Source organism: Ovis aries, chromosome 19 (assembly GCF_016772045.2).
Source record: "Ovis aries strain OAR_USU_Benz2616 breed Rambouillet chromosome 19, ARS-UI_Ramb_v3.0, whole genome shotgun sequence".
Classification (NCBI taxonomy): Eukaryota; Metazoa; Chordata; class Mammalia; order Artiodactyla; family Bovidae; genus Ovis; species Ovis aries.
This window is the reverse complement of record NC_056072.1, coordinates 43,762,952-43,790,886: the sequence shown is the minus strand read 5'-3', so window position 1 is coordinate 43,790,886 and position 27,935 is coordinate 43,762,952. Positions and strand designations below refer to the sequence as shown.

The 27,935-nt window shown below is 37.3% G+C and overlaps 2 protein-coding genes across 4 annotated transcripts in view; both read right to left on the bottom strand.

Moving 5' to 3' along the window:
* Window positions 1–27,935, bottom strand: part of DNAH12 (dynein axonemal heavy chain 12) — a 173,590-nt gene that overhangs the window by 134,345 nt on the left and 11,310 nt on the right. For all 3 annotated transcript variants that reach the window (XM_060402345.1, XM_012099851.5, XM_012099857.5), the window contains exons 5-14: window positions 19,677–19,866; window positions 18,992–19,064; window positions 18,223–18,381; window positions 17,824–18,019; window positions 16,075–16,263; window positions 14,241–14,397; window positions 13,057–13,148; window positions 6,181–6,359; window positions 2,773–2,908; window positions 402–527 (exon numbers count right to left, since the gene is read on the bottom strand). In XM_060402345.1, the coding sequence (XP_060258328.1) occupies window positions 402–527; window positions 2,773–2,908; window positions 6,181–6,359; window positions 13,057–13,148; window positions 14,241–14,397; window positions 16,075–16,263; window positions 17,824–18,019; window positions 18,223–18,381; window positions 18,992–19,064; window positions 19,677–19,866 (1,497 nt within the window). The remainder of the gene's footprint in view (window positions 1–401; window positions 528–2,772; window positions 2,909–6,180; window positions 6,360–13,056; window positions 13,149–14,240; window positions 14,398–16,074; window positions 16,264–17,823; window positions 18,020–18,222; window positions 18,382–18,991; window positions 19,065–19,676; window positions 19,867–27,935) is intronic.
* On the bottom strand, window positions 6,892–9,283 carry LOC101102763 (tyrosine--tRNA ligase, cytoplasmic-like). Its single transcript, XM_042236045.2, has one exon. It carries the CDS (start codon window positions 9,206–9,208, stop codon window positions 7,622–7,624), a length of 1,587 nt encoding a protein of 528 aa, XP_042091979.1. The 5' UTR covers window positions 9,209–9,283; the 3' UTR covers window positions 6,892–7,621.

Below are 27,935 nucleotides of genomic sequence, written 5' to 3'. Positions count from 1 at the left end.
ACTCATACCGACACATGAAGTTACTTTTTAAAAGTAGATGGCAAGGGGCTCCCTGCACAGTGGACGGGAATCTACCTGCCAGGAGATGTGGGTTTGATCCCCGGTCTGGGAAGATTCTGCAGGCCTCAGAGCAACTAATCCTGTGCCACAACTACTGAAGCCTGTGAGCTCTACAGACTGCTCCACAACAAGAGAAGCCACCCAAGGAGAAGCTACCGCAACTAGAAAGTAGCCCCCACGCTCTGCAACTAGAGAAAGCCCACATGCAGCCAAAAACAAATTTTAAAAATATAGCAGTGTGTAACGTCAAAAAAACATAGATGGCAAGTATATATGAAAATTAAATGAACATTGAACTTAAAATACAGAATACAAAAATACATAAGGAAAAATGTATTTACCTCATCATTTTCATCAAAGATGGGATTAATTTTCCAAGGCCACATAAGGACAGCTGAATTTAAAGCTAAGTCTTCTGGAGGAAATAGAAATACATCTAAAAAGTAACTCATCCGGCGTTTGGATTCCTATAGAAGAAAATCCAGATATGTTAAACCATGTAGAAAATCTAAGTCAGTGAAAGTGAAAGCCACTCAGTCATGTCCAACTCATTGCAACCCCATGGACAGTCCGTGGAATTCTCCAGGCCAGAATACTGGAGTGGGTAGCCATTCCCTTCTCCAGGGGATCTTCCCAACCCAGGGATGGAACCTAGGTCTCCCGCACTGCAGGTGGATTCTTTACCAGCTGAGCCACAAGGGAAGCCCTAAAGCATTATGAAAAAGAGAAACAACAATTTCTAATACTTTTTCAAATTTCAATCTGACTCAGATTATTAACTGATATTTCATATCACCCAAATCACATGGGTATTTCAATAACTACAGGATTATTTATCTGGCTTCATAGCACACAATTGAAGACTTTTATAGTAAGAGCATTTAGTTTGCTCCCTGGTGGCTCAGATGGTAAAGAATCTGCCTGCAATGCAGGAGATCCAGATTTGATCCCTGAATTGGGAAGATGCCCTGAAAAAGGGAATGGCAACCCACTCCAGTATTCTTGCCTAGAGAATACAATGGACAGAGGAGCTTGGCAAGCTACTGTTCATGGGGTCACAAAGAGTCGACACGAATGGAGGACTAACACACACAGAAACACATACCAAAATTAAAGTTTTTTAATAGTTTTCACTTGCAATTGACTTAAGATAAAAGTACTTGATTATCCATGTATACGGCTGAAAATGGTGATCAAATATGCGTTTTTTCAGTAACTCTTGTTTTTTTTTAAGGATTTTAGTTTTATACTTATGTATTTAATTTTTTAATCCGTGGTGACAAAGATTTTAACATCTTTTATTTTGTTTTGCATCTTCAATAACAGTACCACTTCTTTTGCCTACCATTGAAGCTGAAAGTGAAGTCACTCAGTCGTGTCCGACTCTTTGCGACCCCATGGACTGTAGCCTACCAGGCTCCTCTGTCCATGGGATTTTCCAGGCATTAGTACTAGAGTGGATTGCCATTTCCTTCTCCAGGGATCTTCCCCACCCAGGGATTGAACCCAGGTCTCCCGCATTGTAGAAAGACGCTTTACTGTCTGAGCCACCAGGGAAGTCCTACCATTAGTATATAGCAATTGTCCAGAAAGAGTTTAGGAGTGACTGGTAAAAAAAAATTTTTTTTAAACCAATAGATTTACTTGAATAAGACATTAAATATCTTTATTGCTTATAACTTGCATTGATCTATACGCAGTGCTGTAATTTTTAAGAACTGAAATACAGATTCAAAGGCTAATTTAAGAGTTTTTGTTTGAGATACACATAGGATGTATATGTATATAATATACATAATGTTCAGAATGCATTATATATGTATTATATTGCACACAGAAATTAACCCAATAAAACCTGATTCATAGAACTAGCTGTATTAATAGATAATAGGAGAAAATGCATAAGATCATACCAATAGATGCAAAAAATAAAATTCAACATCCAATCATAATAATGTTTTCAAATTAATTTTTATTGGAGTATGGCACCCCACTCCAGTACTCTTGCCTGGAAAATCCCATGGACGGAAGAGCCTGGAAGGCTGCAGTCCAGGGGGTCGCGAAGAATCGGACATGACTGAGAGACTTCACTTTCACTTTTCACTTTCATGCATTGGAAATGGCAACCCACTGCAGTGTTCTTGCCTAGAGAATCTCAGGGATGGCAGAGCCTGATAGGCTGCCATCTATGGTCGGACACAACTGAAGCGACTTAGCAGCATAGTTGATTTACAATGTTGTGTTAGTCTCCTGTGTACAGCAAGTCTGTATACCACTGGATCACCAGGGAGGCTCCCTGCATCTCATATTTTTAAACAAAAATTAGAGTATAATATAGGTGAATAGGTATATAACTTTGTGTTGGAGAAGGCATGAGCATATGTACTACTAAATGTAGAAACTATAAAATAAAATATTTTTTAAACCTTTGTTAAGGATGCACGTATGGAGGAACTAAAGGAAAAAAATGATTACTGTAGAAACCAGGTTGACACCTCTAAGAGGTGGAGAAAGGGAAGTAATTATGGTCAGAAAGTCATATGCAAAGGATTTCTAGGATGCTGGCTATATCCTATTTCTTCACCTGGGTGGTGGCAACATAGGTGTTCACTTTATAAGTTTGTTTAACCATATGTGTTATTCATTTCCAATATGTGTACCATATTTCACAATGAAAAAAAAATTTTATTATGTAAATTAAAAAATTCCTACCTTGATCCGTGAAACCAACTCCTGAATTCCTACAGTTCGGGCTTTTTCTACATAAGATATAAGCTCCATCATTTCCTCTGTTGTCTCAGGAACTTTTAATGCATGCTCTTTAATTGCTTCAAATTCACTGCAAATACTGACATAATACCTTGCTTTATTATAGGTACAGTAATTAATGCTATATTACGCTCAATTATGATTACTATAAAATAGGAACTGTGATCCTAAAAACAATCAGTTAGGTATCTTAAAATATTTAAATATAACTTAACTGACACAACTCAGGATACACCATAGATTTATAAAATCTATAAAATTAAGGCAACATTTTCAGTGTGAAATAGAGCATGCTTTGGATCGATCAGGCGGCTCTGTATCTAAATCCTGCCTCATCTGCTACTAGCTTTGAGTATTTATGTGAATTTCATAGGCTTAATTTCCATACTTGTAAAATGAAGTTATTAAATTCATCTTATGGGATTGTTGTAATACAATAATGAATAATTAATGCAAAAGAGCCCAGTGCATAGTACACTCTCAATTACTGGTAACTATAGTGTTAGTATAATCATCAGCTTAATTATTACTAGCAGCAGTAATGTCCCTTGTGAAACATGGCAACTGAAAAGATCAAATCTCTGCATACATTTTTAAAATCCATGATTCTTTCAGAAAGTCTATGTATGTATGAATCTATTAATAGAAACCCTATACCTATACCCATTATTTAACTAAGATATATTTCATAGAATTTTTTCCTTATGCTTTGCAGTATCAGGATTGTCATGCCATTGATAGAAATATCAGAAAAACTCCTTGCAAAAACAAAGTACAAAAGAGGTAAATTATTTTAAAAATAAATTTTAGTTTGTGCAGGTATTTCATTTACATTATGTAATTATACTTGTTCATTTATTTAATAAATAATTGAATACCCACAGTGTGCTAAGCAACGTTCTAAGCATTGGAGATGTAACACCAAATAGATCAAGTCCCTATCATCATAAAGCTTACATTCAAGCTGATGAGAGAGACAAAACATACATAAATATACAACACAGTGTTAGGTAGTAAAAAGTTCTATGAAGAAAAAAAAAAAGTAAAGGGATAAAGAATGATGGCGTATAGAGAAGGAACCAGAATTTTATATAAAGTGACCAGGAATGATCTCTCTAGAGAGGTGATAATTCAAAATGAGAGAAAGAAAAAAAAGAGTCTTACAAATATCAGGGGGAAAGCTTCCAAGGAAGAAAAATAACAAGGATAAAAGCCTGAGGTAGCAAAAAGCTTTGAATAGTTTAGGAATAGCAAGCAGAGCAGTGTCAATACCAAAAAGAGGAGATGAACAGAAATCAGATCGCGTAGGGCTTGACAGCAATTTTCCTAAAGCTTTTTTGTGTGTGTGTGAATCATTTTTAAAGTCTTTATTGAATTTGTTACAATATTACTTCTGCTTTATGTTTTGGTTTTTTGGCCGTGAGGCATGTAGGATCTTAGCTCCCTCAGGAAGAATCCAACCCACACCCCCTGCATGGGAAGGCAAATTCTTAACCATTGGATCACCAAGGAAGTTCGACGGTTGACTTTTGATTATCAATATTTTAAGAGTGGCTTCCCTGGTGGTCTAGTTGTTGGGAGTCCACCTGCCACTGCAGAGGACACGAGTTCGATCCCTGGTCCAGGAAGATCCCACGTGCCAGGTGGCAACAAATACAGTGTGCCACAACCACCGCGCCTGAGCTCTACAGCCTGTGCTCAGCAGCAAAAGAAGCCACCACAGCAGGAAGCCCGCTCACTGCAAAGAATAGTGCCCTCTTGCTGCAATTTAGAAAGCCTGTGCACAGCAACAAAGGCTCAGCACAGCCAAAAATAAATATTAATAAGTAAATCTTTTAAATTATTTAGAAAAATAGTTTTTTAGAAGGATATATTAATGTTGATAATGCAAAAAATAGGCAGATGATTCTACTGTGGGTGCTTTCTTCTTTCTAGAGCAGAATCTGAGTCCCTTTGGAGCAACAATATAATTAAAAGAAAAGGAGGTGGAAGTTCCATGGCAGTCCAGTGGCTAGGACTGTGTGCTTCCACTGCAGGAGGCACGGGCTCAATCCCTGGTCGGGGAACTAAGATCCCCCAGGCTCTGCGGCACAGCCAAAAGCAAAACAAAACAGAAAAGGAAAGAGGGCAAACAAGATTAGTGCGAGCAAGTTTGCCCAAGCAGATACTAAACCAAACTGCGAAGTAAGAAAATTGCTCTTTATTATTAATTTATTTAATAAATTATGCTTAACACAGTGATACACATTTCCTCTTAAAGAAAACTATCTATTTGTTTATTTGGCTACAGCAGGTCTTAGTCGTGGCATGTGGGATCTTTCATTTGTGGCATGTGGGATCTAGTACCCTGACCACAGATGGAACCTGGGCCCCCTGCATTGGGAATAGAGAGTCTTAGCAACGGGACCACCAGGGAAGTTCCCATTTCCTTCTTTTGATGTTATCTAATTCGCATAAGGAACTTAGGAAGAAACCAAAGCATGAACGAGGCAGAGGAAAATGGACAACTTTTCAACTGCTCTTCTGCCATGAGTTTATAATAAGACAGTTACTTGTTGAAAGTAGTAGAATTTTCCAGAAAAGTGACCAATATTACAAAAGTAAATACCAAAAAGTCGTGTCAAACATAAATCATTTTTAAAATTAACTGTGGTATTGTCATTGCTATTACTCAATGGGATTGTTAGAAAGGAAGTGTCTAGTACTTTATCATCTTCAACATCATTGTGTAATATAATTTTGTATAAAATATGGCTAACCAACACTTAACTTTCTGACAGTCATATTTTTTTATTGACTTGAAAATATTTATTGATGTGATAGCTCCCTTTCTTGGGTACCTATTCTCTGCCAAGCATGGTGCTAAATCCTTTACAAATGTTATCTGTGATCTAACATCAGTTCTGCAAGGCAAGGTATTATTTTTCATAACTGGCACAGCAGGAAATTGAGGCTCAGGGAAATTAAGTAACTTGCCTAGAGTCATAGAACTACTTCATGGTAGAGCCAGGATTCAAATCCAGGTCTCTCTGATTTCAAAGCACATAATTTTCTCACATTGCTTCTGGGAAAATAAACAGCTAACATTTCTTGAGTACCATGTTCTAGGCACTGTGCTAAGTGTTTTATATAAATATTAGTTTTAATCCTTATTGAAGTTGGAGAAAAAACACTGTAAGCACTTATATTTTAATCTTATATTTTCAAACAAGAATTGCTATTAGCAAACTATCTGGTTGGCCAAAAATTCATTTGGGTTTTCCTGTAAGAAGGCCAGTGGAATTTTTTTTTTGGACACCCCAATATCTCTTTTACTCTAAAATTCTGAGTTTGGCAACTGATTCTACTTACCTTTCATTTTCTTTCCTATGTTTTGAAGCTATATCATTTAGCAACATGTTTGCAAAGGCTCTTGCTTTGTTTGTTAGGCCTGTCTTCAAATCTTCACAATCCAAACGCACCATAGGGAAATGAACCCACTGAGGCAAAAGCATTATTTCTGAAGCAAGATTGAAAAATCTTCCTATAAACTTTAAAAAAGGATTTAAAACAAAAATGGTTAGATTTTCAAATTCATCTGTGATTTGACAGTACAGTATTATGGTAAAATTATTAATTATATACTATAAGTATAAATCCATTTATTTTTGCTAAGGAATTAAATTTCTTTCCATTGTTGCACCAAATTTCCCTCCCTGTCCTTTCATTAAGGAATTTACCAATTTAACAGTAAATATCCAATACAATGCCATTTATAGCATCAAAAATATCTGGACATGTCACAAGTTGAAATTCCCCTCAGTAACTGTTAAAAAGAATATGATCAAAGCCACCTATCTCTCAGTTTAAAAGCAAATCTTTATCATGTGACAATTTGTGTAGCTCACTAATACTTGGTTGGGCCATTGAAAATTCTAGTTCAATCTTCAGGAAAATAAATAAAAGAAACTTTTTGGTATTGGTCAAAATAATCCAGGAGAGAAACATTGTACCCTGCTGTTACCAAAGTTCCAAGTTATTGCAATTTATACAAATTCTTAATACCTAGACACACTGGGGTAATTTTTTTTTCTTGTTCAAATATTTTATTTGAATTTATGACAGCGACATTTAGTGGTTCTGAGATGGCTTATGGAGAAGTACTCCACCCTCCCCGAAGAAAAAACCAGTCTGTACCATCCAACACCACACAGCTGGTTGAGGGAGTATCCCCACCTAGCAAGATCAAAGGACATTCCAGGAGCTCTGGGGCAGGTCCTACCCCCCAGCACCAAGCCTCAGAGTTGGCATGCTGGGGGAAAGCTGCCAGCCACTTGGTAGACCACTAGGTTCTCTGTTTTCCCTTCCCTCCCCTTTTCAAATCCCACAGTTTCCTGTTGAGGAGAAGCTGTAATTAGCCTGGTTCAGGCACCAGATCCCAGCCAGAGACACGGCTGCCGTGACAACTCTAGGAAAACTGGAAACTAATATTCTTCCAATTGGAAGGGTTATGGCATAGACTTTTTCTGAGTTACGTTACATTGAAGCCAGATTTGTCAGGTCAGCTGCCAAGGGAAGAAGGTAGGGCTGGACTCCCCTTCACTCCCCAGGTCAGCCTCTCCCTGCAGCCAGACAGGGTGCTCCTGGATCCTAGGGAGGCTGAGCTGCCCCTCACCCAGTCTGTGCCTGAAAGAGTTCTGAATGTCCTGCTTCAGTGTCCTGGGAGATGGATAAGCGGGTGACGGACGGAGCAAATTAAGGAGAGAGCAGATGACTAAGGATGGTGAGAAAAGGGAGGAAGACGCCAGGTTGGCTAGCTGATGCTCCCCCCTTTCAGCGATTTACAGGAGACGGACCCCAGCTTGATCATGAAGTTGGTTTGCTTCCACTGTGCAATGCACTCGTCAGAAATTTTAAACTCAGCCTGCAGTTTCTCAAAGACTTTCTTCTTGGGCTTCAGCTCTTCGTCTGGTTGGCCCTTCTCATAGCCCTTCACAAACACTCGCTCACCAGGAGCAGAGCCTGCAGGAGGGTCTAGAGGCTCAACCTTGTGGTTTACCCCTTCTAAAGAAGCGCACAGGAGCATGCCTTGGGACTCAACTCCTCTCATCTTTTGGGGTTTCAGATTGCACAACACCACCACCAGCCTGTTCTGCAGTTCCTCCTTGGGCACAAACTGCACCAGGCCACTCACCACAGTCCGTGGCTCAGCTTCCCCCACATCAATCTTCTCCACATACAGGCTGTCTGCATCTGGGTGCTTGTCCACACTAATGACTTTCCCCACACGGATATCCAGCCGGGATAGGATGACCTCCTCTGGTTCTGAATTCTTGGCAGGGCCTTTGACAGCTGGCTTCTGCTTTGAGGGATCTGGGTAGGCAGCGCTGGACAGTTTCTTCAGAGCAGGGGTATTGAACTTCTCCCGGATGGGATCCAGCAACTTGTTCAGGGCAACTTCAACAGAATTCTTTAGGTCTCCAGGGTGTACAACTTCATCAGCAAAGTCCTTTTCCAGGTCCAAGTAAGCTGTGTAAGTTTTGTTTCCACCCCATTTTTCATCTTGAAGGATCACAAACTCAGACTTGAGGGGAAAGAGGACATGTCTGATGAAAGCCAGAACGCCATTGTTCTCCACATTCCCTGGCTCACAGAAGGCCTTCTTCAGTTTTTTCTTTACATCCTCTTTCCGATCAAGCAGATCAATCTTGGACTCCTCTTCTGAAGAGCTCATTTTGCTGCCAGTTAATCCTGGAACCATAGGATTCATCAGATGGATTCGTTTTGAGTAACCAAGTGCAGGGAGGTACTTCTCCGCAAAGGTGAAAATCTTTCTCTGATCAACGCCTCCAAACTGGGCATCCACTTTCAAATATTCTTCATCCAAGGCCTGCAGCCCCGGGTACAGCAAACCACTCAGCAGAGGGTGCTCCACTTGCTTTACCACCTCAGCTCCAGCTTTCTTGGCATCGTGCTGTGTGACCACGGAAGAGAGGCGGTAGACATCCAGCGTGTACTCTTTGCTGAGCTGGTAATCAGTGCTTTTGATGAACTTGAGCTTCTCCAAGGGCACCCCAATGCTCTCCAGCATTGCCTTGATCACATTCTCATAATAGCTGGTTCGAAGTTCTAGAAGTTCCCACGGAGCCTTCATGTTATCCAGGTATGCGTGCAGGTCCACAAACAGAATTGTTACCTCACATCCTGCTTTCAGGAAGTCTGCGATCTTAGACATGGGCACAAAGTAAGCCACATGTGGCTTGCCTGTAGTTGCTGTCCCCCAGTAAACTTTAAGTTCCCGTTCCTTCAGTATCTCCTTCAGCTTCTCTTCCCCGAGAACCTCCTGCAGGTTCCGGGTGATAAGGTTTAGCTTCTCTTCAGGGCTCAGAGAATCCCCCATGGTTCTGTCGCTGCTGTCTCCAGCAGTTAGCCCGGCACCTGGGCCCCTTTCTTGGTCGCTCTAATTTTTTTTATTTAAGCAAAGTAGTGTAGAAGAAAACCTGACACGTTATATTGTGACAAGCTTTATGGAAAGTGAAACATACCTGTCAACTTTGGGCAACTTTGACTTAATTTCACAATCCATCTTTAATGTTGCCTCTTTACCTTCCTCCTCTTTTCCTTCCTCCTCACCTCACCTCCACCCCCCACCAAAATACCTCATATTCCTTTTATTCTTCACTAAGGAGACTTTTTCTTCATTTTCCTCGCTCTGAAGGCTGCTTTATTTTTCTAGTCTCCCGTATTTAGTTGAGTGTGCTTAAAATTTTCAGTGTTTAAGGGAACTGAAGGTATTAATTGGTTCAAAGGCTACACTGAGTAGTCTTGGTTCTTGGTTAAAAGTATGCCAAATAGTCAGTTGAACTGATAGCACCAGAATAAGGAGAACAGATGGCCCTTTATCCTCAAGGGCCATCATCCATTTTTTCTGGGATGTGATTAACAGATATGGAAAATAAAAGGTCTGGATCAAAGAAAATATGACACATTGAAAACAATGCAAATGTCTGAACAGACTTCAGTAACCTTTGCAGTAACATTAAACAGTCTAAAATACATAAAACTAGAATTCCAGAATTGAGGGAAGGAGACAAATTTTTTAAAATGAAGCAATAATGTGTGAATATTTTTCAAGGTTGATAAGAACTATACAGATCTAAGAATCTCAATTTTCTCAAGAGGAAAGAATACAAAAGAAACAACAAAAAGCACTTCACAGTCAAATAGCTGAGAAGCATCAAAAAAGAGAAAATCTTAAGTCATATTTTTAAAATTACAGAAAGAAACCCAGAGAAGACTTCCAACATGACAATGTGAGGAGTTCTGTGGACATGGTCCCCAGTGAAAGTGATGAATATTAAAGTGTGTTAGTTGCTCAGCTGTGTCCCACTCTGTAATCTCATGGACCGTAGCCCACCAGGCTCCTCTGTCCATGGAATTCTCCAAGCCAGAATACTGGAGTGGATTGCCATTCCCTTCTCCAGGGGGTCTTCCTGACCCAGGGATCCAACCCAAGACTCTTGCATTGCAGGCAGATTCTTTTCGGTCTGAGTCACCAGGGAAGATCCTCTGGAGAAGGGAATGGCTACCCCTTCTAGTATTCTGGCCTGGAGAATTCCATGGACAGAGGAGCCTGGCGGGCTACAGTCCATGAGATTGCAAAGAGCCGGACGCAACTGAGTGACTAACACATTATTTTAAAAACAAGGATTTAATTTAAAATCACTTAAAATGGTCATAAGAGTACACAGAAAATAAACAAACATCTATTGGTGAAACTTTATGAAAATTTAGAAGGAAAAGTGAGAATCTGTGGTATTTAAACCTGGATTACTTCCTCCCACCCTGCTGCCAGCTCAGAATGTGGAAACTCCACTCCAGACAAGTGCAGTTAAGAACAGAGGGCTCCCTCACCACTCAGGTTTCAGTTGGATGGCTTAACTAGTTTTGTTAAAGCTAGGTTCTTGGTGAATGTAGTTGGAAGGTGGGAACTCCCTTGTACCACACAAATACCACTCAGGGACTGGAGGGTCGATCTTGGTCATGGTACCACTGAAAATACTGAGACACAATCACATTTACCCTCACCGGGAAGGTGGCAGCTCCATAGCAGAAAAGAGACAAGGCTAACCTCAGATTAGTACTCTCTACTCCACTGAGTCTGGGCTTCCCAGATGGCACTAGTGGTAAAGAACCTGCCTCCAGTACAGGAGACACAGGAAATGCGAGTTCAATTCCCTGGGTCGGGAAGATCTCCTGGAGAAGGAAATGGCAACCCACTCCAGTATTCTTGCCTGAAAAATCCCATGGACAGAGGAGCCTGGCAGACTACAGTCCACAGGGTCTCAAAGAGTCAGACATGACTGAAGTGACTTAGAATGCACACACTCCACTGAGTGTGCAACCTCTTCAGTGGGATTGTCACTGAGAGAAGCCTGTCACTATCCCCATTCCCAGCTCCAAGGCCTTGGCTCAGACATTTTGCCTGGAAGTGAAGGAAAAGCATGCCATAACACATATACCTCCTAATCTTTTCCCAAAGGAATTGACTTCCATTGCAACAGAACATGGAAAAATTCAAGCCTAACTGTGCCCTCAAAAACAGTGGAGGTTGTGGTAAGGAGCAACTGTGAGGAAGATTCAGTGATTTGGTGAAGATTCAGGCTAAATCATAGACCAGCTAGTTTGAGAGAAAGAGCCAGGGAAGGAGACTGTTGGTAGGATCCCTCCTGGGGTAGAATAACTATCGAACACTGACTCTGGCAACTGCTTTTTCAAGGGAGTCTGAATTTGATTACAGTAGAGCAACTTATACCTCTATGGAATTGTTGAAAACAATACAGCAATTAACCAGCAGTAAGTGAAGACTAACAGCCACGTACAGTCAGAGAAAGAGAGAAGAAAGACATTTGAAACCATGGCCTTTCGAGGATGACTTTTGACATGGCCAATGCTGTGGCTCCCTGAGGAGCAGCACTTGGTCCTTCGGAGGGTGTGGGGAGCAAAACAGACGTCACTAAAATAATCTGCCCAGTCTCTAAACAAATAAACAAGCTAAGAAAAATAGCAAACTGGAAGGGAGACCAGTGCCTGGATGTTGCTACAGTATATTACCTAAAATGTCCGGATTCCAACAGAAAATTATGGGACATACGAAGAAACAAGAAAGCAGGACCCATACACTGGTAAAACAAAACAAAATTAAAAAACACAGTCAGGGACTTCCCTAGCATTCCAGTGGTTAAGACCTGAGTTTCCAGTGTAGAGGCCATGAAAGATTCCCACAGGATGCTGGAAGATCCCGTGTGCCACAGCTAAGACCCAAAGCAGCCAAATAAATAAATAAAAATAAACATTTTTTAAAAGTATTAATGGAATTTTTCACAGAACTAGAACACAATTATTCTAAAATTTGTACAGAAACACAAAATACCTTAGATATTGTATTCCTAACTACCTGTTCTTCAGCTGTGCGTGTGCACTCAGCCACTCAGTTGTGTCCAGCTCTTTCCCAACCCATGAAATGTAGCCCCACCAGGCTCCTCTGTTCATTCCTCAGCCATGCGGGGTTTCTTCAACGTTCTCTGAACACCTCTAAATACTTTTGGCCCTGTCTTATGTTACATTTCCTCTCTTCTTCACCTATAAACATCTATTTCAAAGCCCAGCCCACTTTTCACTTCTTCATCAACTTACCGATGCAAAAGTAGCCATTCCTTCTTCTGAGCTTCCATGCCACTTTGTCCCTATCTCCATTCTAGTACTAACTTCAAAATATTACAGTTGGGCTTCCCTGATAGTGTAGTTAGTAAAGAATCCTCCTGCAATTTAGGAGACCCCAGTTCGATTACTGGATCGGGGAGATCCCCTGGAGAAGGGATAGGCTACCCACTGTATAGTCCATGGGTGGCAAAGAGTCAGACACGACTAATCAGCTTTCACTTTCACAGTTGTTATTTCTATGTCTGGTTTCCATGTCCAATATAACCTCTTGAGGATAATGCTTATATATTATTTATTTTTGTATAACCAAAATATTGCTATGTGTCTGAATGTGATGAAAAGTTATTTTTGTTGAATCAATGAATGAGCTAAATGAATAAGGGAATTATTAGATGAACATATGAGTTTACTAGAATGATGTTTTGAATTAGAAATTCTATTAACTCAGACCAATGCATTTATTTTTTAGAATAAAAAAATCTTAATTTTAAAATAAATTCAAAAAAGCATTAATGAAAAACATACCTTTGTGTATTCATCAAAAGTATGATCCTGCGCCTGAAAAGTCTCTATCAGCTTAACAGCAGTCCCATCAATGAGCCAACTGTACTTTTCAACTGAAAATTAATAATCTAATTTAAATCTCAATTACACTCTTTTAAAAAGATAAAGTGCTTTTTATATAGTCATAGACTAGAGCAGCCTATTTAATTAAATAGTATTAATAGACTAATAACCTACATTAACAGGAATAGATATAATTACATAAAATAAACCTAACAAGCAAACCAGATTAAAAGTAGACTTTTAAAATAAAAATAATAGTTTATATAAAATAACTTAGAGGTACAGATAAAGCTTCCTTGGTGACTCAGACAATAAAAATCTACCTGTAATACGGGAGACCTGGGTTCAATCCTTGGGTTGGGAAGGTCCCTTGGAGAAGGGAATAACTACCTATTCCAGTATTCTTGCCTGGAGAATTCCATAGACAAAGAAGCCTGAGCCTGGTGGGCTACAGTCCATGGGGTCACAAAGAGTCATACACAACTGTGTGACTAACATTTTTAACACTACTCTGAACTAATGCTTTTAAGGGCTTCCCAGATGGTGCAGTAGTTAAGAATCTGCCTGCCAATACAGGAGATGTGGGTTCAATCCCTGGGTCAGGAAGATCCCCTGGAGTATAAAAAGGCAACCCACTTCATTTTCCTTGCCTGGAGAATTCCATGGACAGAGGAGCCTGGAGAGCTACAGTTCATGGGGCTGCAAAGAGTCGGACACGACCGAGTGACTAACACTTTCACAGATAAGCCAGTTAATAAAAGGTTTTGGTTAATAGAATGTCAAATAACAACTATTTATCCTGACCCCATAACATACTTGAAGAGATGATTAACTGAAATTGTTAGAAATTACCTTGCTTTTGCCCTTGATTTAACTTTCTGCTTATATCAGCATCCTTTCTCTCTACATTTTGACTTTATGACCCTGCTCCAGTTAATATTCACCCTTTGGACTGAATAACAGAATTCAGGTTTCTTGGGTTTGATCCATGACTGTCAGAAGCCATGCCTATGCTCACTTCCTGCTCTCTCTGGTCTTTCATAACAGATCCAGACCACCAAATATCTGACAAAATTCTAGTAAAAATAAAATGGCATTTTTTTATCACAAAAAAAGAGATATAATATTTGTGTCATATATACCGTATGTTGCATAATGTTTTCTTGCGCCTTCTAAGTTATGATGTATTGCTACCTTCAGCGTATCAAGAGCCCACTGTAACACGTGTTCAGGAAGTTCTGTGTCAAGATTCACAGGTGTTGAAGTTCCTGATAGCCAAGAGGGTACTGTTTGGACATTCTAACAGATATAAAAATGACAATTCATGAAATAAATATCTGTACTGTTGATCTATACGCAGATGTTATATTATACTTAAATTCATTTCAGGTTTCAATGGTCCAGGAAAAAAATAACTTGATGCAAAATAATGATTTAAAATATAAAACCTTAGTTGGCTTAGTTTTTTATCATTCAACAAATATCTATAAGGAATTATAATGTTGAGTGATTATATTAGAAAGCTCTAGAACGAACACACATCACTTCGATCTTGTCCTTAAGTTCACAACTCAGTAGGGAACATGAAACACATAAAATATCCATTTGTAAATATATATATTTTCATAACTACAACATAAAAATTAATATATATATATTAATTCATAACCACAATAAAAGTTCTAAAAAGAAAAATGTCATCTCAAGCCAGGAAACTTTCTCAAAGAGAAACCACTTTTAACTTACAAAAATTTGGAGGATGAAAAGAAAACAACAAGTTATGTACATATACATTTTATAGAGCTTATATTCAACTAAAAATTTTTAAAAAGAGCCATATGACATCACCTTTATGGCAGAAAGCAAAGAAGAACTAAAGAGCCTCTTGATGAAAGTGAAAGAGGAGAGTGAAAAAGCTGGCTTAAAACTCAATATTCAAAAAACTAAGATCATGGCATCCGGTCCCATCACTTCATGGCAAATAGATGGGGAAACAATAGAAACAGTGACAGACTTTACTGTTTTGGGCTCCAAAATCACTGCAGATGGTGAATGCAGCCATGAAATTAAAAGACACTTGCTCCTTGGAAGAAAAGCTATGACCAACTTAGACAGCATTTAAAAGAAGAGACCTTAGTTAGCCAACAAAGGTCCATCTAGTCAAAGTTATGGTTTTTCCAGTAGTCACACATGAATTTAAGAGTTAGACTATAAAGAAAGCTGAGCACTGAAGAATTGATGCTTTTGAACTGAGGTGTTGAAGAACACTCTTGAGAGTCCCTTGGACTGCAAGCAGATCCAGCCAGTCACTTTTAAAGGAAATCAGTCCTGAATATTCATTGGAAGCACTGACGCTGAAGCTGAAGCTCCAATACTTTGGCCACCTGATGCGAAGAACTAACTCATTGGAAAAGAGCCTGATGCTGGGTAAGATTGAAGGCAGGAGGAGAAGGGGATGATAAAGGATGAGATGGTTGGATGGCATCACTGACTCGATGGACCTGAGTTTGAGCAAGCTTTGGGAGTTGGTGATGGACAGGGAAGTCTGGTGTGCTGCAGTCCACCAGGTTGCAAAAAGTTGGACACGACTGACAACTGAACTGAACTGAAAGAAATCTGATGAGTAGAGTCACAGATGTAGAAAAAAAGCTTTTGGCTACTAGAGGGTAAGGGGGTGCAGGGATAAATTGAGAGGTTGGGATTGACATATACACACTAATACATATATGTATGTATATGTGTACATTTATATATAATAGATAAATAATGAGGACCTCTGTATAGCACAGGGAACTCTACTCAGTACTCTGTAATGATACACATGGAGAAAGAATCTTTAAAAAAAAAGTGGATATATGTATATGTATAACTGATTCATTTTGCTGTACATTTGAAACTAACGACATTGTAAATCAACTATACTTCTATAAAAATTTTTTAAAAAAAGAAACCCAGTGAATAAGGATAAAGACTTACCTGCAGAGCTTCAGCTATTCGCTCAACCAAACCAAAGACAACATCTTCCAAATCTTGAAAAGTAGGATAAAATTCCATTTTATCATCATCAAAGGTCAATTCCATCTTAAATATGGGCAGCCTTCGTTGATCTTCTGGGTCAAAGAGTTTTACAAATCCTTCTACGGTTCTCTTTAAGAGATCTTTTAGCTGCATGATACCGTAAGTTATTACTACTTTAGAAAGTAACAAACCTTTAACTAAAAGTTTAAATCAGTGAGCTATTGCCTATAATTAATTCAGTTTACCAATCCATTTAGTCCTGAAAATTATCTTCATTCAGCACAGTATGTTCTTAATACAGTCTAAAATAGAACAATATATGCAAACTTTAATTTTTCTATAGAATATCAACATTCTTAAAATGGCAACTTAGAATCTTCCACATTCTTTAGTAATTTTGTCCTTGGTACAGAAATAGTTCCAGAAGACCCAACAGCATGGTAAAGACTGAGGGGTGGAGAGGCCTAAAGCCCAGTTCGGGGGTGTCATCAGGTGACAGGCTTCCCTTGTGGCTCAGCTAGTAGAGAATCTGTCTGCAATGCAGGAGACCTGGGTTCCATCCCTGGGTTGGGAAGATACCCTGCAGAAGGGAAAAGCTACCCATTCCAATATTCTGGCCTGGAGAATTCCATGGACTGTAGAGTCCATGGGGTCACAAAGAATCAGACATGACTGAGCAACTTTCACTTTTCATTTTTACTTTCGTGAGGTGATATGTATTTGGGGCAAGTGAGAGTGATGTACTAAAGCTAGCTCCTACAATTACAAGAGCTAATTGTTAAACATTCAAAAATTCTGTGAGCTAGATACTAAACTCTTGGATGCCTGAAAATCACCATGGTAGGAATATTTATACCATGGAAATTGGAAAACACTACAAATCAGGATTTTTTCTCCTGGAGCATCAGATTTCCAGCATACTGTTACTTGAGAGTGAAGCCACTGGAACTTAGAAATGTGCACTGTAAGTTACTAAAGGATGAGTAATACTTTCTTATATATAACCAATTATTAGAAATGTAAACAAAGTAGACAAACATAGATTTAAATAACCTTCACAACATTTTTCATCTCTTAACTTCTTATCATATAATCATAGTCCTCTTAAGAGGATAAAGGTAAAAATGAAATCATGTATATTCATTACAGCATTACATATCAGATTCATATATATATATGTATACACATATATATTACCTTTAAAAAGGCAAAATTTATGGAATCTTTGGAGATCTTTACAAAAAGGAAAACTTTTTATTCAAAACTATTTTTCTAGGGTTGTATTTTTACAATAGTAAAAATTCAAGGAGCCAATAAAATAATTGTATAAAATTCATATCCTCTGTCATTTAAAAATGATCAATAACATTTCAAATCAAGATTTTACTAAGAACAAAATGATAATCAATTAACCTAGAATTTCATAAGTTCAAAAATACATTCTCTAGGATAGTCCTTTTATTAATAAAGCTATAGATAATTAGCTTATAGCCTTTCAGCATGAGTCCAGTAATCACCCATAATATTGACACGTAATTCTAGAGTTACCTCTCATTTTACACTGCTTCCAGAAATGAAGTATTGTTCAGTTAAACTAGTAAAAGTCTCTCTTACTCTATTTCAAAATAATTATATAGCATTATACCTCATAAAATGCTAAATTAACTTTATTAACATTATCATTTAAAATATACAAAATCTATTTACCTGATTTGACATAAGTGTGGAAACACAGTTATAAAATGCATCCAGTTTCTCAGGTTTAATGCCTTCTAGTGCCTCCTTCTTGGTAAAGAGATTTATAACCTTTGGATACCAAGTGTTCATTATCTTCTCTTCTGCCTTTCTAACTTGTATTGATAAATCATTTCTTAGTGAGTCACAATCAATTGGGCCTTTACCTCTATTTATGAGAAAAAAAAGATTTAAAGCAAACAAACTGGTCATGATACACAATGAGTGAAGCAAGTAAGACAAGCTAAAAATTTTTTAATGTAAAAACTCCTAAATATTTATCAGTTATAAAAATTATACAGTCAAAAATATAAAGACTCAAGCAGAAGACATTCAAATTTTAAATGTTAATTAATAAATATGGGGTTTTACCTAATTCCAGTTAAGTCTAGCAAAACCGTATTGGCAAATGTTGTATACCCAAGGTCCAGTAACATTTTCATGGTTGGATGAACAATGTGCAAATTAGCTAATATTTGGTTTCTTGTCTGCAGATAGTTAGAATGCCAAGGCTTAGAATAATCCAGGCCTCTGGAAAAGCAAAACACTGCATAAAACAGGATTCAAATGACACATTCTAAACTTTAGTAAGTAATATTTATGGCATAGAATTAGTATCAAAGTGAGAAGACTGGGGATTGAGAAGAGAGAAATGTGGTCAGCAATGGGAAACTTAGTAGATAGGCATGTAACAAAAATACATCAAGATCTTGAGAGTTCATTATCTTCAGAGAGAATAGAGAGATCATTGGTGCGTAAGGAAGGCTGATGGGCCATGCATGAGTTCCTTAACTTCCACTGTACTCTGGCTCAGTCACCCTACATAAACAAACTTGGTCCTTAGGATTAGGGAGAAGAGATGGAGAAATCTCTCTGGCATACTCCAAAGCTTACTTACGAAAGACCAAGTTGAGTTATACATCTATGAAGGTTCTCATAAGTGTATAATCAACAACTAGGTAAGTCCAATGTAGAGGATACATTTAGGGGAGGAAAAAAAAACAGTATTACAATTCTTTTACATGTTTTGAAAACACTTTTGAGCTTCATAATTTTAGCCTTGAATGTAAGATCGATCAGTTTATTTTCAGTCTGTTATCAAAACCTAGATGCAGTACTGTTTTTTAAAAGATTTACTCACACAGGGGATTCAGGTAAAGGGCCACCTTCATCTTCAAGCCAATTAATATCAGGTCTCACCAGAACACTTCTCACTAAAAAAAAAAGAAAAACAGTATTTTATAAATAGATAAATACTTCTTGAAAATCTTCGCAAGACCTACTGAAATCAAAGTTTCAACTTTTGAAAATGGGTAGTATAGTTTAATACACATCAAAATTAGTATAAGAAAAAAGTCCCTTTTTTTGAAACAAAATTAAGCTTTTGGTACGATTTTGGCCCTACTTTGAAAGTGAATTTAAATACAGTAAAGCTTTAATAAGTCCTCAACTATTTTCATCATACCTACCAAGGTCACTGGCATAATAACTTAAAAAATTAATCCAATTAAGATTTTCAAAGGTTATTTCTCTAATAAATCTCCCCAGACACACTAATACTTTCTTACAATCCTATAAGTAGCATAACTACAACCATAAAGACAAAGTACAAAGTTAAAAAACTATTAGTTAATAGGCACATTAAAAATCACAAAAGTGCCCTTAAAAACAGTGCCCATGAATTACAAAGATTTTATTATAGGCTCAAAATTAAAACTCTAAAAATACATTCATCTAAACATATAATGTTTATTATTCATATTTCTGCTTTTGATTGGGATAGGCAGGGGAACCAGTAAGCTTGGTGTGTGTTAAATGCTACTTACCCAAATATCTCTTCATGCTTTTCTCAAAATCATGTGACACCTCGTTTATGAGACTTTGAACAAGTTCTTCTCGTTCCTTCCCTTCCTTCAAAGACTCAGGTACCAACATTAACATGTGATCCAGCCATTCCTGCTGAATAGGTACTATCGGACTACTCTCTACACATTGCTTCAAATACATATAGTTGAACTGAGAATATAATAAGAAAAAATAAATATTCTAAATGGTGTACCCTTTCAATGATATATGTGCAAATGCAGCACTTTGGAATAAAAATATTATGAAAAATAACATGCTTTTAGAATAAAAATATTTTACCCCAAAGTACAACCTACAAAGAAACTATTTTATATATTTACTTATGATGAGTTCTCTCCAAACTAATGTTTTTAGTATACTCTTCACTTTTCAAGGTAAAACAAAGATCCTTTGCTAACTTAACTATTCCTTCATTTAACAAATATTCATTAATTCAACAAATATAAAGGTATTGTTCCAAATGCTCAGGATATAGTAGTAAACAAAGTCCCAATCTCTCGAAGATAATATTCTGGTACAATAGCATCATAATAGAATTTCATAAATTCTCCCATAACAAAGAGTAGTCTGACAAAAATAGACATAAACAAATGGAAAGATAGTAGCTGAGATTGGTAGAGATGTTTTAACATCACAAAAATTTTAATTTGTTCCCCAATTTAATGCAATACCAATAAAAGTATCTACACACATTTTTAAGGAACTGGACAAGTTGAGTCTAAAGTTCAAGTAGAAAAATAAACATGTGAGAATAGCCAAGAAATCCCTGAGAAAGAAAATTTACAAAGAAGAAGTTGTCTTAGGAGACATTAAAACATACTATAAAGTCTCCCTAATGAGAATAGTGTGATATAGGTACATGAATAGACCACTGGAAAAAAAAGAAAAAGAAAGTCCAGAAATAGATACCACACATAGGAAAATGTAGCATATAATAAATGTAGCACCCTAAACCACTGAAGCAAAGATGATTTTAATACATATTTTTGGAACAACTGGTCAGCCATTTGGAAAAAGATTAATTTAACAGATACCTTCCAACATACAGAAGAATAACTTCCACATAGGTTAAGAAATAACTGAAACAATAAAACTATACAAGGCCTAGAAAAAATTGATAAAATTCTTCTACATTTGAGTGTAGGGGAAAACTCCATAACTATGATTCAAATTCCAGGTATAGAAAAGAAAAAATAATTAACAAATTCTGACTGCATAAAATTAAAATGCTTTCATGGCAAAAACCCATCATAATAAAAGAGGTCAAAAGATAGCTGACAATCTGGGAGAAAATATCTCTCAAATAAAATGGAAAGAATGCTTAAAAATTTAGGAGATGAGTAAAACTTGAGGAGATTATGCTAAATGAAATAAGCCAATGACAAAAAATACCTTATGATTTCATTTATATGAGGTATTTACAGTAGTCAATACGTAAAACAAAAAATAGAATGGTACTTGGCAGGGGCTAGGGGGAGAGGAAATGGGGAGTGTTTAATGAGTGTAGAGTCTCAGTTTTGCAAGATGAAAATATTCTGGAGATTGGTGGCACAACAATGTGAAAATACTTAATACCACTGAACAGTATACTTTAAAATAGTTAAGATGGTAAATTTTATGTTATGTGTGTTTTATTACAATTTTTTAAAGTTTACATAAAAATTAGGGTAAAATACATAGAAAAATGAACAAGAGATATGAACCACAATTTCACAATAAAAATGTTAAAAAAAATAGCTCTTAACCATATGAAAAGGTGTTTGATCTTCGTAATTAGAGAAAGCAAATTTAAACTACACTGAGATACCATTTGTCACCTTTCAGACTGACAAAAAATAAAAAATATGACCCCTATATTCTGTGGTAAGACTATGGTGAATTAAGCTCTCTCACAAGCTACAAGTAGGAACACAAACTGGTACAAACCTTCTTGAGAGAAATTTTGCAGTTTCTAACTAAACTACAGATTGATCCAGAAGTCTCACTTCTAGAAATTGAAAACATACCTCCAACAGTATGAAAACACACTTACACAAGGTTATTCATAGCAACAGAATGCTAGAAAATATTTGAGAGCGGCTGAATAAATAACACACTGGTGTGTTCTGTGCAGCAATAAAAATGAGTGAGGAAATCAAGTCAGCGCATCTGAAGCCTTAAACGTACACAATGTTAGGTGTCGATTACATCTCAATCAAGCTGGGAGAAAATGTAGATCTCTTTAAATGTATATGGGGGGATTTCTGGGGTGTACTGTGAAGTTAAAATACAAAAGAATATAGTATGATGCATTTTGTGTAAGATAAAAAGGAAAATAAGAACATTTATCTATTTCTTCATGAAATATTAAACACAGAAAGGATAAACCAGAAATCAACATCATCAGTTATTTTAAAGGGAGTAGGTTGCAACAGAGAGAAAGTACTGGGGGGAGGAACAGGTAGAAGGATGAAGGATGCGTCTTTGAGTATAGATTTGGAGGCAGTTCTGACTTTAAAATATGCTATTGTTTCACACGCTCAAAAACATGAATGAAGAAAATTAGTAAGGACGAGAGGAAAAAGCCAAAATGAAAAAGAAAGAAACAAACGAACCTAAATGGATTTCAAATTTAAAACATAGCCACATTGAAAGTAATATAGAACTAATCAAACTAATTTTTGAACACAGTATTTTGATATATGCCTTCAAGCTAAGTACATAAAACTATAGACAAATATTGAACTACAGTGAGTAGATTTCTCACATGAGTTAGCAATTTAAAAACTGTTTACCTGCGTTATAGAACTTAGTAAAATAAGTAAATATATTATGGTTCATGAAATTGACGTTTCTGAATGTGAGAAAAGGGAGTAACAAACATGCAAAGAGGGAAGGCTAGAACTCTGTGGTTTTGAATTGGAATAGAAGGCATCAGCATAAACTCAAGGCTTTCAAGATAGACAGATGACAGAGGGAAGGACGGATGGGTAGATAGGTAGATAAATAATTTCCTGGCTCTTTCTGTTGAAGGAACCAAGAACCAACTACATCTCAGTTACATAGTTTACACTGATGCCCCAATTTCTAAATACCATTCTCGACTAAAAAAGATCCAAGAATCCTTGGAGAAATGATGATTTCAGGATTAGAACAGGAAAAGTACCCTATAAGGCTGGAACATCTTATTGTGTTGATGGGATAAGCTAAAAAGAACATAAGAGGCAACTTGATGTGCTCCCAGTGGCCAAATTTGGGGCAGCTGAACATCAAAATAGACAACAATAACAACATATTAAATTCAATAGCTAAAATAAGACTCCATAGCCCACACATGCTAAGTTGCTTCAGTTGTGTCCAACTCTTTTTGACCCTTTGGACTGTAGCCCACAAGGCTCCTCTATCCATGGAATTCTCCAGGCAAGAATACTGGAGTGGGTAGTCATTCCCTTCTCCAGGAGATCTTCCCAACCCAGGTATTGAACCCACGTCTCTTACATCCCCTGCATTAGCAGGCAGGTTCTTTAGCATTTGCTCCACCTGGGAAACCCATAGCCCATATACTGATATATAAATGAATGAGTGAAGAAAGAAAAAAGACCACGCTCTTCCTTAATACAAAATTCCAACTAAAAAACATACAAAGAATGGTAAGAAAATTACTAACTGGCAACCATCATAGTAATCGTTGTTGCAGGCAAGAATGTTACTATTATGAGAACAAGTGAATATACAGGAGAATACTTTGTACTCTTTTTACAATTTTTTATTAGTCTGAAATTATTTCAAAATAAGAAGTTTTTAAGGAATGGCCTGGTTGGACATTTTTTCATCTAATTTAAAGTATTTTTCAATTAGTTGCTTGCACAAAAATTTTTCTAGAGGGTTATTTTCTATGTCTATTCCACTAATACGCTGCTTGATCTTAAAAGTCTTGTGGTGGTCCCCAATCTCTTATCAGACTGACTCTGTCTAGTTGTGAACCTGATCTTCTCCTCACTCTTTCTCTTTCCTCTTTCCCTAGGTGACTTCACCTAGTCTCACCACCATAAACTGTATATGTTGATGTGTTCTAAATCTTTATCTCTAGAACTCAGTTCTTTCTGAAATACTCAGCATAGCCAAAAGACATCCCTTGATCTCCTAGTTTCTAATCAGGTTAGAAAATAGATCAGAAACTCAGTTTTCTGATCTGAGTCTCAGCCATCTCAATAAACAGCACCAATTACCCCATAATATATATATAAGGAAGAATATGCTTACAACTGGAATATACATTCTTCCTTCAGCAAAGAGATGTCTGATTTTTCTAAGTGAAACCACGTGCTTCAAAGTTTCTTTTGGAAACTTCCTACTTTAGGTCCCCACTGTAGTCTCTTCATACTTCTGTCACAATACCTGTTGTATTTAATTGAACATAATTATTTATATTTTTAATTCAACAAGCATTTATTGAGTATCCACTATTGCCAGGAGAAATATCAATAACCTCAGATATGCAGATAACACCACCCTTATGGCAGAAAGTGAAGAGGAGCTAAAAAGCCTCTTGATGAAAGTGAAAGTGGAGAGTGAAAAAGTTGGCTTAAAGCTCAACATTCAGAAAACGAAGATCATGGCATCCGGTCCCATCACTTCATGGGAAATAGATGGGGAAACAGTGGAAACAGTGTCAGACTTTATTTTGGGGGGCTCCAAAATCACTGCAGATGGTGACTGCAGCCATGAAATTAAAAGACGCTTACTCCTTGGAAGAAAAGTTATGACCAACCTAGATAGCATATTCAAAAGCAGAGACATTACTTTGCCAACTAAGGTCCGTCTAGTCAAGGCTATCTATGGTTTTACTTTGCCGACTAAGGTCTGTCTAGTCAAGGCTATGGTTTTTCCTGTGGTCATGTATGGATGTGAGAGTTGGACTGTGAAGAAGGCTGAGCGCCGAAGAATTGATGCTTTTGAACTGTGGTGTTGGAGAAGACTCCTGAGAGTCCCTTGGACTGCAAGGAGATCCAACCAGTACATTCTGAAGGAGATCAGCCCTGGGATTTCTTTGGAAGGAATGATGCTAAAGCTGAAACTCCAGTACTTTGGCCACCTCATTCGAAGAGTTGACTCATTGGAAAAGACTCTGATGCTGCGAGGGATTGGGGGCAGGAGGAGAAGGGGACGACAGAGGATGAGGTGGCTGGATGGCATCATTGACTCGATGTGACATGAGTCTGAGTGAACTCCGGGAGTTGACGGACAGGGAGGCCTGGCGTGCTGCGATTCATGGTGTCGCAAAGAGTCGGACACGACTGAGTGACTGAACTGAACTGAACTGAACACAGTTGTTAAAGACACATAGATGTTCAAACAGAAGCAATTCCTAGCCTCAAAACTAGAAAATAGATCACTGTAACACATAAAAAGATCAAGGGGCTACCTAAAACAATGTGCTAAGTAAAATAACAAAAATAAGCAGTGTATTAACATAATAGGAGCAAATAAGAAGCCATCTATCCAAAACCATTGCAATAGGGTAGACTCCCTGGGGATGATAACTGAGCTGAAGTAGATACAGCCGGGTAAAAGGAAGCATGGATGGTGAGAGGATGTGCCAGGCAAAAGCAGTGTGGTGAGAAATGATATATTTCCTCAAGGATGAATAAGCCAGTCCATGTTGGTGAAGCATAAGATACGATAGAGAGAGTGGCAAGAGGAAAGGCAAGAGGCTCGGTAGGAGTCACATTACAGAAAGCTTTGCATGCACGTTAAGATTTAATTCCACAGGTTACAGGAAGCCACTGATGGCTGCTAGAGTCAAGGTAAAAGATGAAGGCCCAATCTAAGGCTAGGGCAAGAAGAGGACTAATTGGAAAAATATTCATAGCATTCAGGGACTAACTATACAGCAGGTGGGCAGTGGGAAAGGGGGAAAAAGAAGTTAAGACACTGGTGCTTCAATCATGAGTGACTGGATAAATAGTGATAATTAGAATAAAGAATAAAGAGGAATAGAAGTCTTATGGAAGAAACTGATAAGTTCATTTTTTCCTGACATGTTGAATTTGAGGTATTTGTGCATCAGAATCTATGGGAGTCATCAAAATATGAAAGGTACTCAAAATAAGAAAAGAATCATCCAGGAAGATTCAAGGAAAACTAGCAAGCCACAGTCAAACAAGGAAGAGAAACCCATGAAGATGACAGGGAAACAACATTTAAAGAAACAGAAAAATAAGTATAAAGGCATTTAAAAGAAATGAATATTCAGCAGTGTCAAAAGTCAGCTAGAATTGTCACTATTTCTTTTTTAGCCATTCTAATGGGTACGTAGTGATTAACTTGCCATAATTTTAATTTACATTTCCCAAATAGTTAATGATATTGAGCATTTGGTGTGCTTATTTGCCATCCATATATCCTCTTTGGTAAAATGTCTATCCATGTCTTTTACTCATTTTCTAACTAGATTATTTTTATACTATTGAGTTTTGAGAGTTCTTAAATATTTTAAGTCCAAATCCTTTGTTGGATATGTGATTTGTCAAAACGTTACTGCAGTATGTAGCATGTTTTTTCATCTTCTTAACAGAGTCTTTCACGTAGAATAGTTTTTAATTTTGATGACATATATTGTTGTTTTAGTCACTAAGTCTCGTTCGACTCTGCAACCTCATGGATTATAGGCCGCCAGGTTCCTCTGTGCATGGAATTCTCCAGGCAAGAATACTGGAGTGGGTTGCCATTTTCTTCTCCATGATGACATATAATTTAGTGGTTTTTCCATGGATTGTGCTATTTAAAATTGAGGTATAATTGATTTACAATATATATTAATTTCAGATGTACAACATAATGATTAAAATTTTTTATAGGTTACACTCCATTTAAAGTTTTTATAAAATATTAGCAATATTCCCTGTGTTGTACAATGTATCCTTATAGCTTTTTTATTTTTATTTTATTTTATTTTATTTTTTAGCTTTTTTTTTTATGTTTAGATTTTATTTTATTTTTTTTTCTTTTTTTTTTTTTTTAAATTTTAAAATCTTTAATTCTTACATGCATTCCCAAACATGAACCCCCCTCCCACCTCCCTCCCCATAACATCTTTCTGGGTCATCCCCATGCACCAGCCCCAAGCATGCTGCATCCTGCGTCAGACATAGCTTTTTTATATACAGTAGTTTGTACCTCTTAATCCTCTACCCCTGTCTTGCTCCTCCTCGCTTTCCTCTCCCCACTGGCAGCCACGATTTCGTTCTCTATATCTGTGAGTCTGTTTCTGTTTTGTTATGTTCTTTCGTTTGTTTTTTTAGATTCCACATATAAGTGAAAGTATACAATATTTACCTTTCTCTGCTTGACTCATTTCACTTGGTGATGTAAATGGAAATTTTTCATTCTTTTACATGGCCATCGTAAATAATACTATTGTGAACATTAGAGTGCATTTATCTTTTTAACTTAGTGTTTTTGTTTTCTTAGGATGTATACCCAGAAATGGAATTGCTGGGTCATACGGTAGTTCTATTTTTCAGTTTTTTGAAGAACCACCACTGTTTCCCATAGTGGCCACACAAATTTATGTTCCCACCAGCAGTGTGCAAATGTTCCCTTTTCTCTACATCCTCACCAACATGGGTTGTTTGTGGTCTTTTTAATGACAGCCATTCTGACAGGTATGACGTGATATCTCATTGTGGTTTTCATTTATATTTCTCTGATGAGTGAATGATGAACAAATATTGAGCATGTTATCATGTGCCTATTGGCCATCTGTATGTCTTCTTTGGAAAAATGTCTACTCAGGTCTTCTGCCCATTTTTTAATCAGGTCTTTAAAAATATTTATTTACTTGGTGGCATCAGGTCTTAGCTGTGGCATGTGGGCTTAGTTGCCCCACTGCATGTGGGATCTTAGTTCTCGGCCCAGGGATTGAACTCGTGTTCCCTGCATTGGAAAGCAGATTCTTAACCACTGGACCAGCAGGGAAGTCCCAGGCTGTTTATTTTTTTGATATTGAGTTGTATGAGCTGTTTATATGCATTATCAGTCACATAATTTGCAAATATTTTCTCCCATTCAGTAGGAATGTTTTCATTTTGGTGATGGTTTTGCTGTGCAAAAGTTTTTAAGTTTAATTAGGACCTATTTGTTTATTTTTGCTTTTGCTTTCTTTGCCTTAAGAGACAGACCCTAAAAAATATTGCTGTTATTTATATTAATGAGTATTCTGCCTATATTATCTTCTA

Excerpts from the sequence above, each read along its gene's own strand:
- LOC101102763 (XM_042236045.2), bottom strand. The coding sequence starts at position 9,208 with ATGGGGGATTCTCTGAGCCCTGAAGAGAAGCTAAACCTTATCACCCGG.